Source organism: Esox lucius, chromosome 20, assembly GCF_011004845.1.
Source record: "Esox lucius isolate fEsoLuc1 chromosome 20, fEsoLuc1.pri, whole genome shotgun sequence".
Taxonomy (NCBI): domain Eukaryota; kingdom Metazoa; phylum Chordata; class Actinopteri; order Esociformes; family Esocidae; genus Esox; species Esox lucius.
In genome coordinates this window covers 17,244,593-17,259,633 of record NC_047588.1, presented here as the reverse complement: position 1 = coordinate 17,259,633, position 15,041 = coordinate 17,244,593, and the positions used below count along the sequence as shown (strand labels likewise).

Below are 15,041 nucleotides of genomic sequence, written 5' to 3'. Positions count from 1 at the left end.
AGATGGTTGTTTTTCTGGAAGGCCTTCCTATCTTCACAGACACTTTTTTTTTCTAAAGCCTGCTTTTCTTTTGACCCAATTATGGGTCATTGTGTGTAGATCTATTTAATACATACATGTATTAAAGGGTCTGTAAAAAAAATTCACAATCGATAATCTGCTACAACTGGTTCTATGAACCATATACACCATAAGTATCAGGACGATGACAATGTACCACAACCCATAGTTCAATTTGTACTTTCTTTGCAAAATCATACACACAACTCTTTTTATATAAAGCACAATTTTCACGATGTTGTCATGTAGAAAAACAGTGCCATTCTAACACCTTCAACAAACAGTTACAGTAGACAACAGTAAACACCGACAAGCATAATTATTTCACATGACAATGATTGCTGACCAAGTCAGAGAAAGAGGAAGAATGAGAGCAGGAGGATGGGAGAGAGGAAGAGGAACAAGAACAATGCTCTCCAATGACATTTGTGACACTCTACTTGAACATGTACTTGTTCTTTTACATGGTATGACAATGAGGGAAGCTGGGCTTCAGTCAAACCTGAGCCGTTTCACTACTGAATCAATTGACTGGACTTTCGGGATAGGTGACTTGCTGTAAACTTATCAGATGACTGTCTTGACAACCCTGTTTTCTGTATGCTTTAACAAAAGCAGCACAGAACAAGGAAGTTACATGAACTTGAGACATGTATTCATATTCTAGTATTGAAAGACACCTCTTTATGGTAGTGGTGTAGACCGATCAATTTTGAGGGCCTGGAACTAGCCATTGTGAACATGGTTGTCAAAAACAGCCTTAAACAAGAATAATTTAAGACATTGGTGTTCAAGGTTCAAGTTACAGAAATGTTCAGAAAGTATAGACTGAGATAAGTGTTTATTTTTATCACCATAGTTCTATAACTGTGTTTTCCCCCTCTCACCTTTTTAGGCTGAATTGCAGTGCAAAAACCATAAAATAATTGTATTTTATGTACCACCATGTTTGGTAAATATGGTGTGAAGTTTTTTGAGAACATGTAGTACACATTCAGGCAATGTTATGGTGTACTGCATATAAATCATGTGCGTGTGCGCTTGCTGCTTTGACACTTGCTGTTAATTGTGAAGTGTAGGCAGAACTGACACTTCTGTGTATACTGCAGAACAACCTGCATGTATATAATGTATAGAATGAATTTGCCACATTTTGACCCCATTTCAGTTGTAGGAACATCATGGATGATCAATGGAAACAGGATGCATCCGGCCATCATTTTTAGAGTCATTTCAAATTATCTGAATACTTGTATATATTTCTAAAACCAGTTTTTTCTTTGTCATTATGGGGTGTTGTGTGTTGTAATAACTTTTAATTTTTAGTAAAATCACAACTTACATGACCAGTTTGCCATATAAGGCTGCACAAATATGGTCTGCAGTAAGTACAAGTTGTGAACACCTGGTATATCATATTTTGCAGTGTTAAATAATGTTTTCTTAGTTTATTGATATATTATTATGAATATGATAAATATTGTCAAAATTTAAATAAACAGATCAGGAACTTTTGGATGAAAGTGAAAAAAATCGGTGACCTGATAAAGTACAAACCATTGTTATTAAAAATAAAGAAAATAAGTTACCCGTTACCATTTTTATGTAGTGGTTACGTTCTCTTTTAGTTCCTGATTAAATATATGGCAAATAGGCTTGGCCTGCCACCATTCTCATAGGTTTCCTGGTTACATTGTCTCTTTTAGTCTTTGATTAACTTCAATGAACAATGTAGATTATTGAGCTTTCTCCCAATATGTTATTGTTTTATTGTGTATAATTGAATTCGTTTTTGTTTTGTAATATCTTTATTTTTGTTTTTTATTTAGTCACAGGATGTCTCTTATGTGCAGTATGTCAACAAGAGCAACTGAGCAGCCAGACTCGTTTGCCCAGAGTTTCCATAATTTCTTTGAACCATAACATTTTTCAGTTCATCATCATTCCATGGGTCTTTAATTATTTTTCTAATTACATCAAGATATTTTCAATCTGTATTAGGAGGCCTGCAGTTGAAGCCTAGTAAAATATGTTTTAAACATGGAAACAATAAGTGTCCTGTAAGTACACAGATATAGCAGATCTTGGAACCGTTTACCCAACCCAACTTTACATCAGTATGGGATATAAAAGATTTATTTTTGAGTGAAAGGAGAAGAGGGGGAGGGAGAGGAGGGAGAAAGCAGAAATATGAGTGCAACTGCTAGCAAATAATCAGGTCATCAACACAACCTACCCTAAAAAAGAACAATCAGATCACAGATTTGTGCGCACACACAGACCTAGAGAGAGCAAGACAGGAATATGTGTGTTCATGACACTATTCACTATCACCAGTCCCGGTTTTTTGCCTTTCTTTGCCATCTTTCCTCTTCTAACTTCATGTCCCATCTCTTCTAACTTCATGTCCCGGCTCTCCTCTTCTAACTTCATGTCCCATCTCTTCTAACTTCATGTCCCATCTCTTCTAACTTCATGTCCCAGCTCTCCTCTTCTAACTTCATGTCCCATCTCTCCTCTTCCCTGTCTGTCTCAGTGTGAGTCTGGGGGGCTTTGACTCAGAGGAGATGGATAACATTCTCCATGGAGCTCTAGAGGGGCCCGTCAGAGGGGGACGGGACCCTCGCAGGGCCCCAATCACCTCCTACAGCCAGGAGATGGCTTCCCTGCTGTCCCTCACAGAGGAGGAGGGGGGCTGTCAAACCCAGCTGGTAATTCCTTTGGAGGTGAGGCTTTGCCTTGAACATGTGTTAGCGCATCAGTTTGTGTTAAGTATTATTTGCTCTAATGAATTAAGATGGAAGACTGCAAATGAAGTCCTCTTATTTGAACTGCAGACAGCAGCTCAGGCAGCTCGTATTGTTTCTTTTCATCTCGTCTCACCAATGCCTTTGTCTCAGTCTTTTACGGAAAGAGCTTCTCACACAATCAAGTCACTTTCCCCTCCTCCCCCAACTCCCTCTTTCTCTCCATTTCTCTTTCTCCCTCGGACACACTGCGGCCCTTGTCTCCTGTGTGTGGCGTGTTTCAGTCGTGTCAGCTGCAGGGCTTCAGTTCTTCTGCCCCCGCCCTGTGTGCCAGTCCCAGCGAGCACCAGCTACCCAGCCTCCATCCTCACCCCCAAGCACACACTCACACACACACTGAGAAGCCCCAGCACCAGCACCAGCAGCCTCACCATCGCTCCCACTCCTCCAACTCCCAGCGTCAACACCAAGGTAGGGGTCATTGACAATGTGTCCTCGTGGTAGCGGTTGGCTTTAGAAAAGACACAGGTGGCGGGTGGCCTACACACCAAAAGGTTGCCAGATTGAATCCCAGAGGTGTCGTTCTGTTCTTCAGCTGCACAGTTAGCACAAATTGCTCTGGGATCAGCGTAAAAAAAAGACGTCCGATCAGTTGGCATTGAGGGAAAAACATTTTGAATTCACACATGTATATAATACACTTTGTACATTTGTAAAACATGACAAATACCCCAATTATTATTTTATAATTACTATTTTTAAAGTGTTTTTCTTTATTTTGTATGGTTTTATGGTGTGCAGCTGAAACAGTATTCCTATGTGTTAGTTGGTGCTGTGTGTGTGTGTGCGCGTGTGCGCGTGTGCGCGTCTGTGTGTGTGTGTTTGTGTAGCTATGCGGAAGCCTTCTTCCTGTGTTTGTTCCCATCGCGGACCTCTACTGCCGTTGTCAGCTACTTAACAGAACACACTGTGTTCTCAGGCTCTCCTCCTAATGCTTCTCTTGCTATCTCTATTTGTCCTTTTGCATGTTCACTTCTCGCCCTTTTACTCAACTGCATCAGATTAAGATACCACAGTTAACCCCTCATTGATGGTCTTTCATCAACTCCAACTGTGTCATGTAATTTGGTACTTCTCTTCATATATGCGTTTCTTAACTCTTGGTTTCAACCATCGTTTGGATTAGCTGTTTATACCAAGACTCTGAGAGGTTTGTCAAGCATGTTTGTCAAGCGTTTCTGTGTGTGTGTATGTATTTATGTATTTACTGTAGGTTCAGTACATTGTTAAAATGGATTAATGGTTTTGAGGTCATGGGATAATTTTGTTTTTGCTTTTTCCCTCTCCATTCTTCTCTATCAATCTTTTCACCCATCTGTCTGTATGTGTCTCACAGACTCATCCCCGGGTTCTGTATTTTGGGGTTCCACACAGTGGTAAGTGGTCTCTTTCGCTTCCTTTTCCACATAAAAGAGAACAGGATCTCGTCTCCTCTCTCTGACCGCTTTTTGAAGCACGTTTCACAGTAACTCACCTTTTCCTCTGAGCTAGGCTGAGTGGAAGCCTGTCTCATGCAAGGATATGTTTTACCTCCGTCTGTCAGTGTGGATGCAGAGCTGGGAGAGCTGTGGGAGGAGAAGAGGAAGGAGGGAAAAAGAGGAGTCCCCCTTGGGGAGGAGAGGAGGACGGAGGGACAGAGAAGACTCGACCCTGGGGAGGAGAGGGGGGCGAAGGCAGAAAGCCATCTGGGACGCACTTTCAGCTTCCTGCGCAAGATGGCTGGTCAGCGCAAGGTGAGGGCGTATGTGTTTCCTTGCCTGTGTCTCTTCTGTGCGTGCGTGCCTAAGGATGTGACGTTGTCCGTGCTTTCACTACGCTGCAGAGTAGGAACGTCTCCGAGGACATAGAATTAGTTACTCAGCCACTTCCCTCCAGTGTGGAGTCCCAGTGGTACACAGCAGGGAGGAAGTTACAGGGCTTTATTTAGTCATCTGTGTGTGAACCTCCCTTTGTGTCAGCTAACCACAGCCAGACCACGGCCCTCTTATTAAACACACTGTTGCCCTGCCAAGTCCGTACAGTAGCAGTATACTGATAGGCACAACAATGTTGTCAGAGCTGTGACTTCGACAGCAGAACAGTCATCCAGTAGCAGTCAATGAGCACATAGCACACCAGGCTCGCTCATTTATTTGATCACATTTTGGATCCAATTTCATCAGTCCTTGAGTTGACGAGGTGGAAGATCTGTTGTTCTTTCCATAAGCGAGGCAGTTAACCCTCTGTATAACCGAATGCTTAAAATTAACCACGTAAATGTGACTTTAGGCCGGTGTTTATAATGTGACTTTAGGCCGGTGTTTATAATGTGACTTTAGGCCGGTGTTTATAATGTGACTTTAGACCAGTGTTTATTTTAGGGTTCGGAATTAGAGTTAAGGGCGTGTTTAGATTTTGGAGTAGGCTTTTGGGGTTAAAGTTAGGGTTAGAGGTTATGGATAATAAGAAAAATATTTTTCTCCCCCCAAAAAAGTTATGTGTGTGATTATGATCTGTGTAGATGTGGGGAACCAAAATCCCCATGAAGGTAGTAAACCCTGACAAATCGCTCCCATAAAAGTGTTTCCTGCTTAGGTGTTAGGTTTAGGGTAATTTTCAATGTAGGGATCACTGGTAAAGGCTAGGTTAAGGAAAGTAATCAAGGTTAATGTTAGGGTGGGGAACATGAGTTTTGGGGTTTCTGGCCCCCACAGAGATATATGTTTGTTTGTTTGTTTGTTTGTGTGTGTGTGTGTTTAGAATAAAATTGACTCATGGGGATCTTTTGCCGGTCCCCATGAGGCAAAAGTCAATTTCCGGCTCAGGGTTTAGTTTTAGGGTCAAACTTACAATTCATTTTAGAGTTAGAATGGGGGTTTCTTTAAGGTCCAGGCGTTGTTTTTTAAGTTTAGGTTAAGGTTAGGCATTACATCTGGGTAAAGTTTAGACATAAATGTTACTTTATTGTAACATTTCTGTGCGTGCGTGCGTGTGTGCGCGTGTGTGCGCGTGTGTGCGCGTGTGTGCGCGTGTGCGCGCGTGTGCGCGCGTGTGCGCGCGTGTGCGCGCGTGTGCGCGTGTGTGTGCTCGTGTGTGTGTGCGTGTGCGCATGCGTGTGTGTGCGTGTGTGCGTGCGTGTGTGTGTGTCAGATGTAATGACAATCTTTAAACAGCAGGGGGAGGCTCCGTCCTTGTTTTGCCTGTTAACAGTGTTTTGTTTCCATTAGGGACAGCTGTATGAAGAAGTTAATATTGTGGCCCTCAGCAAGATGTTGTATGGTCAAGTAGGCATTCCACACTTAAGATGAATGTGGGTCCTGCTGGGGTTCTTGTATGTTTGTTATTTGTGTACCACACTGACCTGAGTTACTTGGGGTGGCTGGGAGTTCCATGTAGTCCCTCGATTTAGTGCTGTAAAGAAGCCTGTAGCTGCACACCTTGTGTGGTGCTGATGTGTATCTGAACTGTGTAGCAACTGCCTGAAAAGACAGCTTGGAGCCCTCAACACATCTACACTCTGCAGTAAATCAAGTCTGTCGCTCCTCAGCTCTGAGCCCGGAGAGGCTGACATGCATACTGACATCCATGCTCTGTGGGCATCTGAGTGCAATACGTGCTGCTCTATTTTGGAAACATTTCACTTTGCCTGGGTCCTCCTGGTTTTGCATTAGAGAGGCTTCCATTAAAGAAGACCAGTGTTCTATTGGATGGGTAACCCTTCATTCATTAAATAACAGTGTGTGTAAATCTATAAAAGCTGTATTTTTTTCAACAACATTTACATTGATCGTATCAAAAGCTGCATTAAAATCTAACAATACAGGACCCACAATCTTCTTATTATCAATTTCTTTCAACCAGTCATCAGTCCTTTGTGTCAGGGCTAAGCCTGTTGAATGCACTTCTCTATATGCATTCTCATTGTTCATTATTAATCTGTGATATAACTTATTTGGTTGAAAACTGTTTTATCTAAAAGTTTACAAAGGACTGGTAGTATCCATACAGATCCATGTATAACCAGGTGGCAGCGCTCCATCCATACAGGTCCAAGTATAACCAGGTGGCAGCGCTCCATCCATACAGGTCCAAGTATAACCAGGTGGCAGCGCTCCATCCATACAGGTCCAATTATAACCAGGTGGCAGCGCTCCATCCATACAGATCCATGTATAACCAGGTGGCAGCGCTCCATCCATACAGGTCCAAGTATAACCAGGTGGCAGCGCTCCATCCATACAGGTCCAATTATAACCAGGTGGCAGCGCTCCATCCATACAGATCCATGTATAACCAGGTGGCAGCGCTCCATCCATACAGGTCCAAGTATAACCAGGTGGCAGCGCTCCATCCATACAGATCCAATTATAACCAGGTGGCAGCGCTCCATCCATACAGGTCCAAGTATAACCATGTGGCAGCGCTCCATCCATACAGATCCATGTATAACCAGGTGGCAGCACTCCATCCATAAAGAATCTAAACACATCCAAAAATCACCAGCCCCCCGACATGTCTTGATTCATTCCCTTGGTTTCAGTCCCACTTAACTCCACTGATAAAAAGTTGAAATGATGTCACAACAACATAGCTGTTGGTTTACAAAATGACATCATTGCCTTAAACTCAGGAGCCTGTTAGATTGCTGCTGACTGCCTGACAGAGCTATTTCTGGTTGTTGAAAACATCCATTGTGTGTGCGTGCGCGTGTGCGGTTTGTGTCCACACCCTAGGAGCTGTGTATTTAGCGGCTAGTGGACTCCAGACCATCACATAAGATAGAGGGATAGACAGACATACAAACATTGAGAAAGAAATAGGGAAAGAGGCAGACAGGAAGTTCAGTAAAATGATGTACTATAGAGCCTGGGTAAGAAACTGAACTTCCAATGAACATTTAAAAAAAAATGTATAATGTAAGGAGCTGAGAACATAACATAACGTTATACTGATAAAATGTGCTTTTGACCTGTACAATGTGCGTTTCTGTAAGTCTTATGCTGTGAATCTTATGCACACAATTATTAGCAGAAAACATGTCTGGACAACATGTGTCTGGGTACATTGGTGTGTGTTCACATGTGTTTCAAAGAGATAGAGAAAAGAGGTGTGAGTGGGGTACATGTGTGCTCAGGATCATTTATTGTTGGTGTGTATGTGTGTCTATGAAAACCTTCAGCACCAATAGTACTTATCAATTTAAGGTTAAAAACACTAATTTGTAGTTGAATAGCTACTTCATTTTCCTTTCATCCCTCTTTCCCCTGCACATTTTCCTCTCTCCCTCTCTCCTTTAGCGCAATAGTCCCCCCCCCTCCTTTTGCTCAATCTCTCTCTTTCCCAGCTGGGCAGTTACTGCTTCGAGGGGCAGGATTGCATCAGCAAGCTGGCTTTTCTCCTCTGCTACCCTCTCTCCTCCACCCCCTCCCTCCCTCTCTCCTCCTCCCCCTCCCTCTCTCCTCCACCCCCTCCCTCCCTCTCTCCTCCACCCCCCCCCTCTCTCCTCCACCCCCTCCCTCCCTCTCTCCTCCACCCCCTCCCTCCCTCCCTCCTCCACCCCCCCTCCCTCCTCCACCCCCTCCCTCCCTCTCTCCTCCACCCCCCCCTCCCTCTCTCCTCCACCCCCTCCCTCCCATCATCTGTCACAATCCCACCCCGTTTTCCTCCTTTCCTCTCAAAGCTCCCCTTCTCTGCGTATTATGGTATGACTTTCTGTTCTCCTTCTCCTTCCCATCTGATGTGTCAGTTTTCACCACCACATCCAATCGCTTTTAACTCCCATTTTCCACTCGATTCATATTTTTTCTCTCTCCCTTCTTCCAAATGCCCATTCCGAAGCAGTAAAATTGTACTGAGGCATGCTGAACAGCGGATATTAAACTCATAAAAAAGCCTGTCGAGGGCTAGAGAATATCCAAGCAAACATACCCTGCCTGATTAAAGGTGATCTCACCAGATCCTTCTCATATCTTCTAATATCCTATTAAACCAACCAGTTCCTTCCTGTCTGCTTTTTTCCTTGCTCCTCTGTCCATTCCCCATCTTTGCTCTCTTTATTTTCCATTCATCATGTCAGGACACACTTTTGTGAAGGCTAGCAACAGTTTATGAGGATACTAAACACACACATTCACAAGCGCACAGGCACGTACTTTGTCTCCCTGGCAGTGTAATGTGAAGCGTTGTTGTGTCCCTCACAATAGCTCTTCAGAGGGTCAGTGTGACAGTGTCACTGGATTACTTGTGTGATTGTGCTTATCTGAGTGATAGCGCAGTTGGGATCTCTCGCACGTAAATATAAATGCTACCACACAACTGTAATGAAACCGTGGTTTAAGTGAGCAGCATTCATTTCAGTGCCTGTATTTTCAGGTATTTGCCACTTTTGATTTTGGAAGTGGAGGGGTGGCCCAAAGACCTGCTGGCAAATTTGGGAAAGCGAGAGGGTGGGATTTGTCCAATGGCATATTGTGTCCAACGCCTGTCAGTTAACAGTTATCTCATAAACCCGGTGGTTCGAATCCTGAATGCTGCTTGGCTGCTCGCCGTGTATGTAAGCAAGAGCTGCTGAGTGCTGAGACTGCGTAGAGTAGTATATATCGGAAGCCCTACGATTTCTTACTGGACTGAAAACTGGAAACCAACTCGATAAGAGCAGTGGATGTGAAGTGTTGTCATGCACATGGTAAACGTAAGAACAAGGCATGATAGGCTGTGGTATATGACCAATATACCAATATACCAGTATACCACAGTGGTATATGACCAATATACCACTGCTAAGAGGTGTTCTTTGGCACGACACAGTGCTTAGCTATGGTGCAACATTCTCTCTCACTCACTTTTGAGTGCTGTATTTGGTATGAAATGAGGTCTCAGGAAGTGAAGATGATGAACTGATAAGATGGAGGGAGTCGGAGTAGAGAAGGAAGGATGCAGATAGCCCCAAACAAAGTGAGACAACAACAAAGTAAAACGTAGGCTACTGGAATGTGTTCAGTAGCGTAACATTTCATTGAAAGAGAGTAAAAGTGAGTAGGTGGAGGAGGCAAGGTCACACAGGCACAGTTCTGTTAGAGAAGTGGAGTTGGGAGGACACATCTGCAGTGTTGTACAGTGGTCCACAGTGTGTTGTGGCTGTGGTGCCGTGGTTGCAGTGCAGGGCGTTTTCCATGTTGCTCTCTAAATTTAGCGCTGGCCACTCTTTAGTGCCTCCTGTTCTCCCTCATCCTTCTCTTCCTCTCTTCTTTTTCTCCATCAGGACATTCACTTCATTCCTAAAGTGACATTTTTCTTATTATTTTTATGTTCCTAAATACATTCACAATACTGGTACAAGTCCAGTTTGCCTTCAGGTCATCATGTCCCACAGATGGTCCCTCTCCCACACACTGCCCAAATGGGAGGTTTTTTACTTCCATTCTATTTTTGCTGCCACGTCAACAAGCAAACTCAAGTTATGTGTCTCTAATAGGTAGGTTTCGAATAACTACAGCTGAGATGTGGTGTAAATCTATACTCAAATATTGGAGACAGTCTAGGAGTACAACTCAACTGCAACCTCTTTCGTCTGAAGACTAGACCCCTCCAGCGACGTCGTTTTTCACCTCTAGAGGTGCGCTTTAAAATATAATCGCAGTTGTATTGTCTTTTAATACGTCTCTGTATCAAATTGGCTTGGTATGTATTCGTAATTCATCTGTGGTTGGCCAAGATAAGTATGAAAAGGGCTCATTATGCTCTGAATAGTCCGCCTTCTGAGGCGCGGCTATAGAACGTTCGCTCCTCCTTCTAGCGGACTCAGAATTTCCGGCGTGAATCTGCTCAGTCCATCCTGGCGCTTACATAGACCTATGGAGGAAAGTTAACGGGGTTCCCTTCCATGTGCTGTTATCAGACGTCGCCTGCTCCACTGGAAGTCCTCAGACTGGGATTTTATCAAAGTCTATGAGAAGATTTAAATTGATTGGCGAAAGAGGAAATCACATTTAGGCTTTATTTAAATTGAGGATCATTCTCAATTGATTCAGGACTCGTTATGTCCCGTGTCACCGAACCGCTGCCAAAAACGCGTCAAGAGAGAATGAAAGAAATCAATACGAGGGTGAGTTTCAAGAATGCACTGGATATGTATTGAATAAAGTATAATAATAATGTTGACAATCGATTTACATTTTTTTTAGATGTGTTAATATAGTACCCTTTTCATTTTAGTTATCTAACATGGTTTACAATTACAGTAGTTTACATGGTTTAACATTACAATAGTCTACATTTGTTTATTGTTGAAGTAGATCATCGTTATGTATTTACAGTAAAACAGTTCAACAATCAATTGGAAATCCCCTAACTCATTCCGTGTAACCTTTATTAAAATGTGTGGGGGAGACGAGGGGTCTCTGTTGAACTAGGCTACTTTGTCTACTGGCTTGCTAGTCACAACTGGTAATGTAATTTTTTTTTATAAAGGTTTTGAATAATAGATATAGGATGATTGTTTAACTACTTTTACATCTCGTGCTGCCTATAGTTGCAAACCCAATAGCATGGGCGGCACAGTAGCCAAAGCTCGGGACTCGGAACACGTTGTCCGGGATCAGAGGAAATCGTTTGGGGGAGGGGGAATACACCGCAAGTGTTGTGGGTGTTTGGTCTAGTTGTAGACATAAGTATTAAATTCGATAATAAGTCAAACAGTAATAATGCAGAAATGCTATTAGACTACTGCCACGTATTCGAATAGTAAATACCGAGTAATTCCTCATTGAATATTGTGCTTTTTTAAAGAAATACCGTTGCAAATACATCAACTGTGCATACATTGTAATATGTATTGGGTTGTAAGTTTTCCTTGCTCTGTCTTCCCCATGTGATTTGCACGCTTTCGACAAGTGACTGGCGTGCATTGTTACTTTGTTTCTTTTTCGCTGTAATGGTGTACACCGCTCTGAATTTGACAAGGAGCGAATTGTAGCAGTAGTATGTGTTGCCAATTTACCATCATGTCATATCTGTTGTATAAAGATATGTTGGCCAGACACTGCCCTATCCAACAAGCCCAAATAAAATTGTTTATTAAAATGATATTCACCATAGTTGTTGTCAGAAAGCTGTTTTTGTCAGTTAAGACATTGTAATGTTATAATTTAACTCCTTGTTTGCTGTATCTTGTTGCTTAGTACTGTTTTATAACCCTTTTCACGTGACTCCACGCCAGTTGTTCAAATCATAACTCCTCTACAAGTTTGACAATCTTTTAGTATAGATTATCTGAACACTTTCATGCTACTACCTTCTGTTGTAACTCTACCCTCCATGTGTGTGAATGGTGAAGTTGGTCTAGGTGTATGTTGTTTACTTGATCTCATTGCTTTTTGTTATGGTTGGTGGAGGTCAGAGGTCCAGAGGTTTACAGGGAACTGCACAGTTCCTATGGAAACATGTCAGTGTAGTTGAGTGTTTCGTAACCTGAAGCTGATTACACTCACTTCACTGGAAAGATAAGGTTTGGTTAAAGCAGGATAGTTGAGGAAGTACAGCTGTTGTGAGTATATGTGACACTAGCGAAAAGGCCAAATGTAGAACAGAATTCAGCAATGGCAACACTGTTAATGTTTGTGTGTGTTCTTTTTCTTCGAGGCGCTGTTGGTTGGTGATTTACACTGTATTGGTATTTTGTTAGACATTGAACATGTGTGTCTGTGTGTCTGTGTGTCCTGTGTCTACTCTGGAATTTTAGCCTTTTGGCCAAAGCTAATTTAGCATTCCAGTGTTGTGACCCCCACCCCCACTAGAACAAGCAGATGCCTACGCGTTTTACACACACACACACACACTCACACCATCAGATGTGTCTGGTGGAAGGGCATTGGCGCTGGCATACACAGTCACATGGAGCAGCATGCCAGTACAAACTCGCAAAGCCAGACAGTCACGTATGAAATACTCCAGGGCTGAATGTCTCCAAAGATAAATGCACACAAACAGTCCGGAAGACAGTGTGTTTAAGGGAAAGAGGTTTGCCATTGGCATACAATGAGATAAACTTAAGAGTTGTGGCCAAAAGTATTGGCATCCTTGCACTTTCAAATAATGAGTATTTCACCTAGAAAACGGTTGAAATTTAAATAGATTTTGGTATCTAGGCACTAAAAGTATTTATTTGATTTGCAGGGATATAAAACAGCAACATTTGAATAATTCACTAAATCTTTCCTTATTCTTAAATCTTTGAAGAAATCCAAAAATGGTGAGGCAGTGTTGTTGTTCCTGTTTCAAGTTTAAGGACAGGGACGTTGCCACTGAAAACTTGCTGGACGATCACAGCGAACAGTTGTTGAAACGGTGGCAGCTTAAACAGCTGCCACAAAGATTCAAGCTGACTTTCAGACACAATGTACAGCAGTTCCAACCCGCATCATATTTTGCCAACACAGTGAGATGGGTTTATATTGTAGGAGACCCACTTCTGAGAGAGAGAGTTATGAAAACCAGGCTGCAGTTTGCCAAAACACACCTGAACATGCCACAATCCTTCTGGTATGGAACTTGATCACTGTGCCTACAGAAAAACCGAATGCAGCATTCCAGTGTCAGAAAGGTGGGTCTCCGTTAAAGGTTGTGGGTTTTTGAGCATGACAACGACACCAAACACATTTCAAAAAAGCACCCGGGAATGGACTCATTGGACAGCTATGAGTCCAGATCTAAATCCCATTGAAAACCAACATGGACATCTGAATACAGCATTTGAAAGGGACCCTCTAAATCTGGGAGAACTGGAGCAGTTTGTAAAAGAGTGGGTGGAACTGCCAGCACAGAGGTGCAGGAAGCTCATCCATTGATATTGGAAGACTGTCATGGTGTGGGTAGGCAAGAACCAGAGGCGGAGATGGTGTTGAAAACACTGTTAATGGCCTTCAGGAGGCGTACTGAAGGCAATTAACAAAGACGGCCCAACAAGCGCAAAATCAAATTCAACGAGTGTCTGCCCTAGGCAAAACTTCTAGATAAACACGTAACTACTTCTCGAAACAGTACACACATGAATAGGTGTTAACACCAAAGAATATTGGACAAAGACACTGGGTAAATGGGAGACATACACATGGGAATGAGGGAATTGAGAATAGGTGTGTGATAAGACAAGACAGTCCGGGGATGCATTCATGTGCAGAAGGGAAATGGGGCGATGGCAGCTAGAAGGCCAAATAATTTGGTCAATTTTAACTTATTTTTAGACACCTGCGAGTTATTTGAAGAAAGTGCAAGGGTGCCAATAATTTTGGCTATGCCTGTACAGCCAGCCCACGTTTCATGCATCTCACAACCCTTCGGCGGAACCCTCTTGCTCCTCTATTTGGGGCTCCAGTACTGTTCATTGGTACCGGCGTACCCCAGTTCACATCAGTGGGTCGTGAATGGGGCAGGGAGGAGCAGGAAGAAGCCCTGGGGGAACAGGACAGAAAGAGAGTGAGATGGGGTCAGTAGGAAAAACATGGAAAGGGGACAAATGGAGAAGTGTGGAAGGGATAGCAGGAATAGAGAGATACTGTGCATGAAGGAGGTAGCTGTCACCGGGTCTCCATGGTACCAGTTGGGGAATGGCACTGACTTGTGGTCTTTCCAATATCAACTGTCACTGCTTTGCCAGAATCACATGGCAAACCTACTTTTCAAAGTTGACTTTATTTTCACAAGATCCTTAAAATCTGTCCGGAAGAATTATAAGGAATGAGGCTTGGTGTGGTACATGACCAATAACCAAGGCTAAGAACTTTTCTTAGGCACGGCACATTGGAGAATGCCTGGATACACCACTTAGCTCTGGAACAATTTTATGCTTTGACCTTTGACAAGCTGACTTGTGAAACAGATTTATAAAAGGACTATTTTACAGAAGGACCATGGATTGAGCTCATATTATATGTCTCAATAACAGACAGTGACTGGTAAGTGTAGTTGGCGTAGGCTGAAAGTGTCTGGGGTGAGTCAGAAAAGTTACACAAGTCAGTCAGTTGTTTTGGTAATGCCAGAATGAGGGTGGGTGTTGTTTGTATATGTGGGTGAGTGTGTATGTGGGTTGGTGCTTGAGTCAGGCAAGTAGGTATGTTTGAGCATGTGGGCTGTACCTTTTTGATCAGCTCATTGTGTGCTCCAGTGGATGGTTCCTCCAGTAACAATTGCTTCGAGTGT

At 43.0% G+C, this 15,041-nt stretch overlaps 1 protein-coding gene across 3 annotated transcripts in view; it reads left to right on the top strand.

Moving 5' to 3' along the window:
* The window catches only part of arhgef2 (rho/rac guanine nucleotide exchange factor (GEF) 2), a 63,881-nt gene that overhangs the window by 11,811 nt on the left and 37,029 nt on the right, over positions 1 to 15,041 (top strand). Inside the window, exons 3-6 of one of the 3 annotated variants that reach the window (XM_010885123.5) lie at positions 2,597 to 2,786; positions 3,092 to 3,278; positions 4,204 to 4,243; positions 4,411 to 4,600. In XM_010885123.5, the coding sequence (XP_010883425.2) occupies positions 2,597 to 2,786; positions 3,092 to 3,278; positions 4,204 to 4,243; positions 4,411 to 4,600 (607 nt within the window). Of the gene's footprint in view, positions 1 to 2,596; positions 2,787 to 3,091; positions 3,279 to 3,895; positions 4,018 to 4,203; positions 4,244 to 4,410; positions 4,601 to 10,660; positions 10,951 to 15,041 lie in introns of those variants that run through there. The other 2 variants (XM_010885125.4, XM_010885124.5) reach the window with 2 other exon arrangements.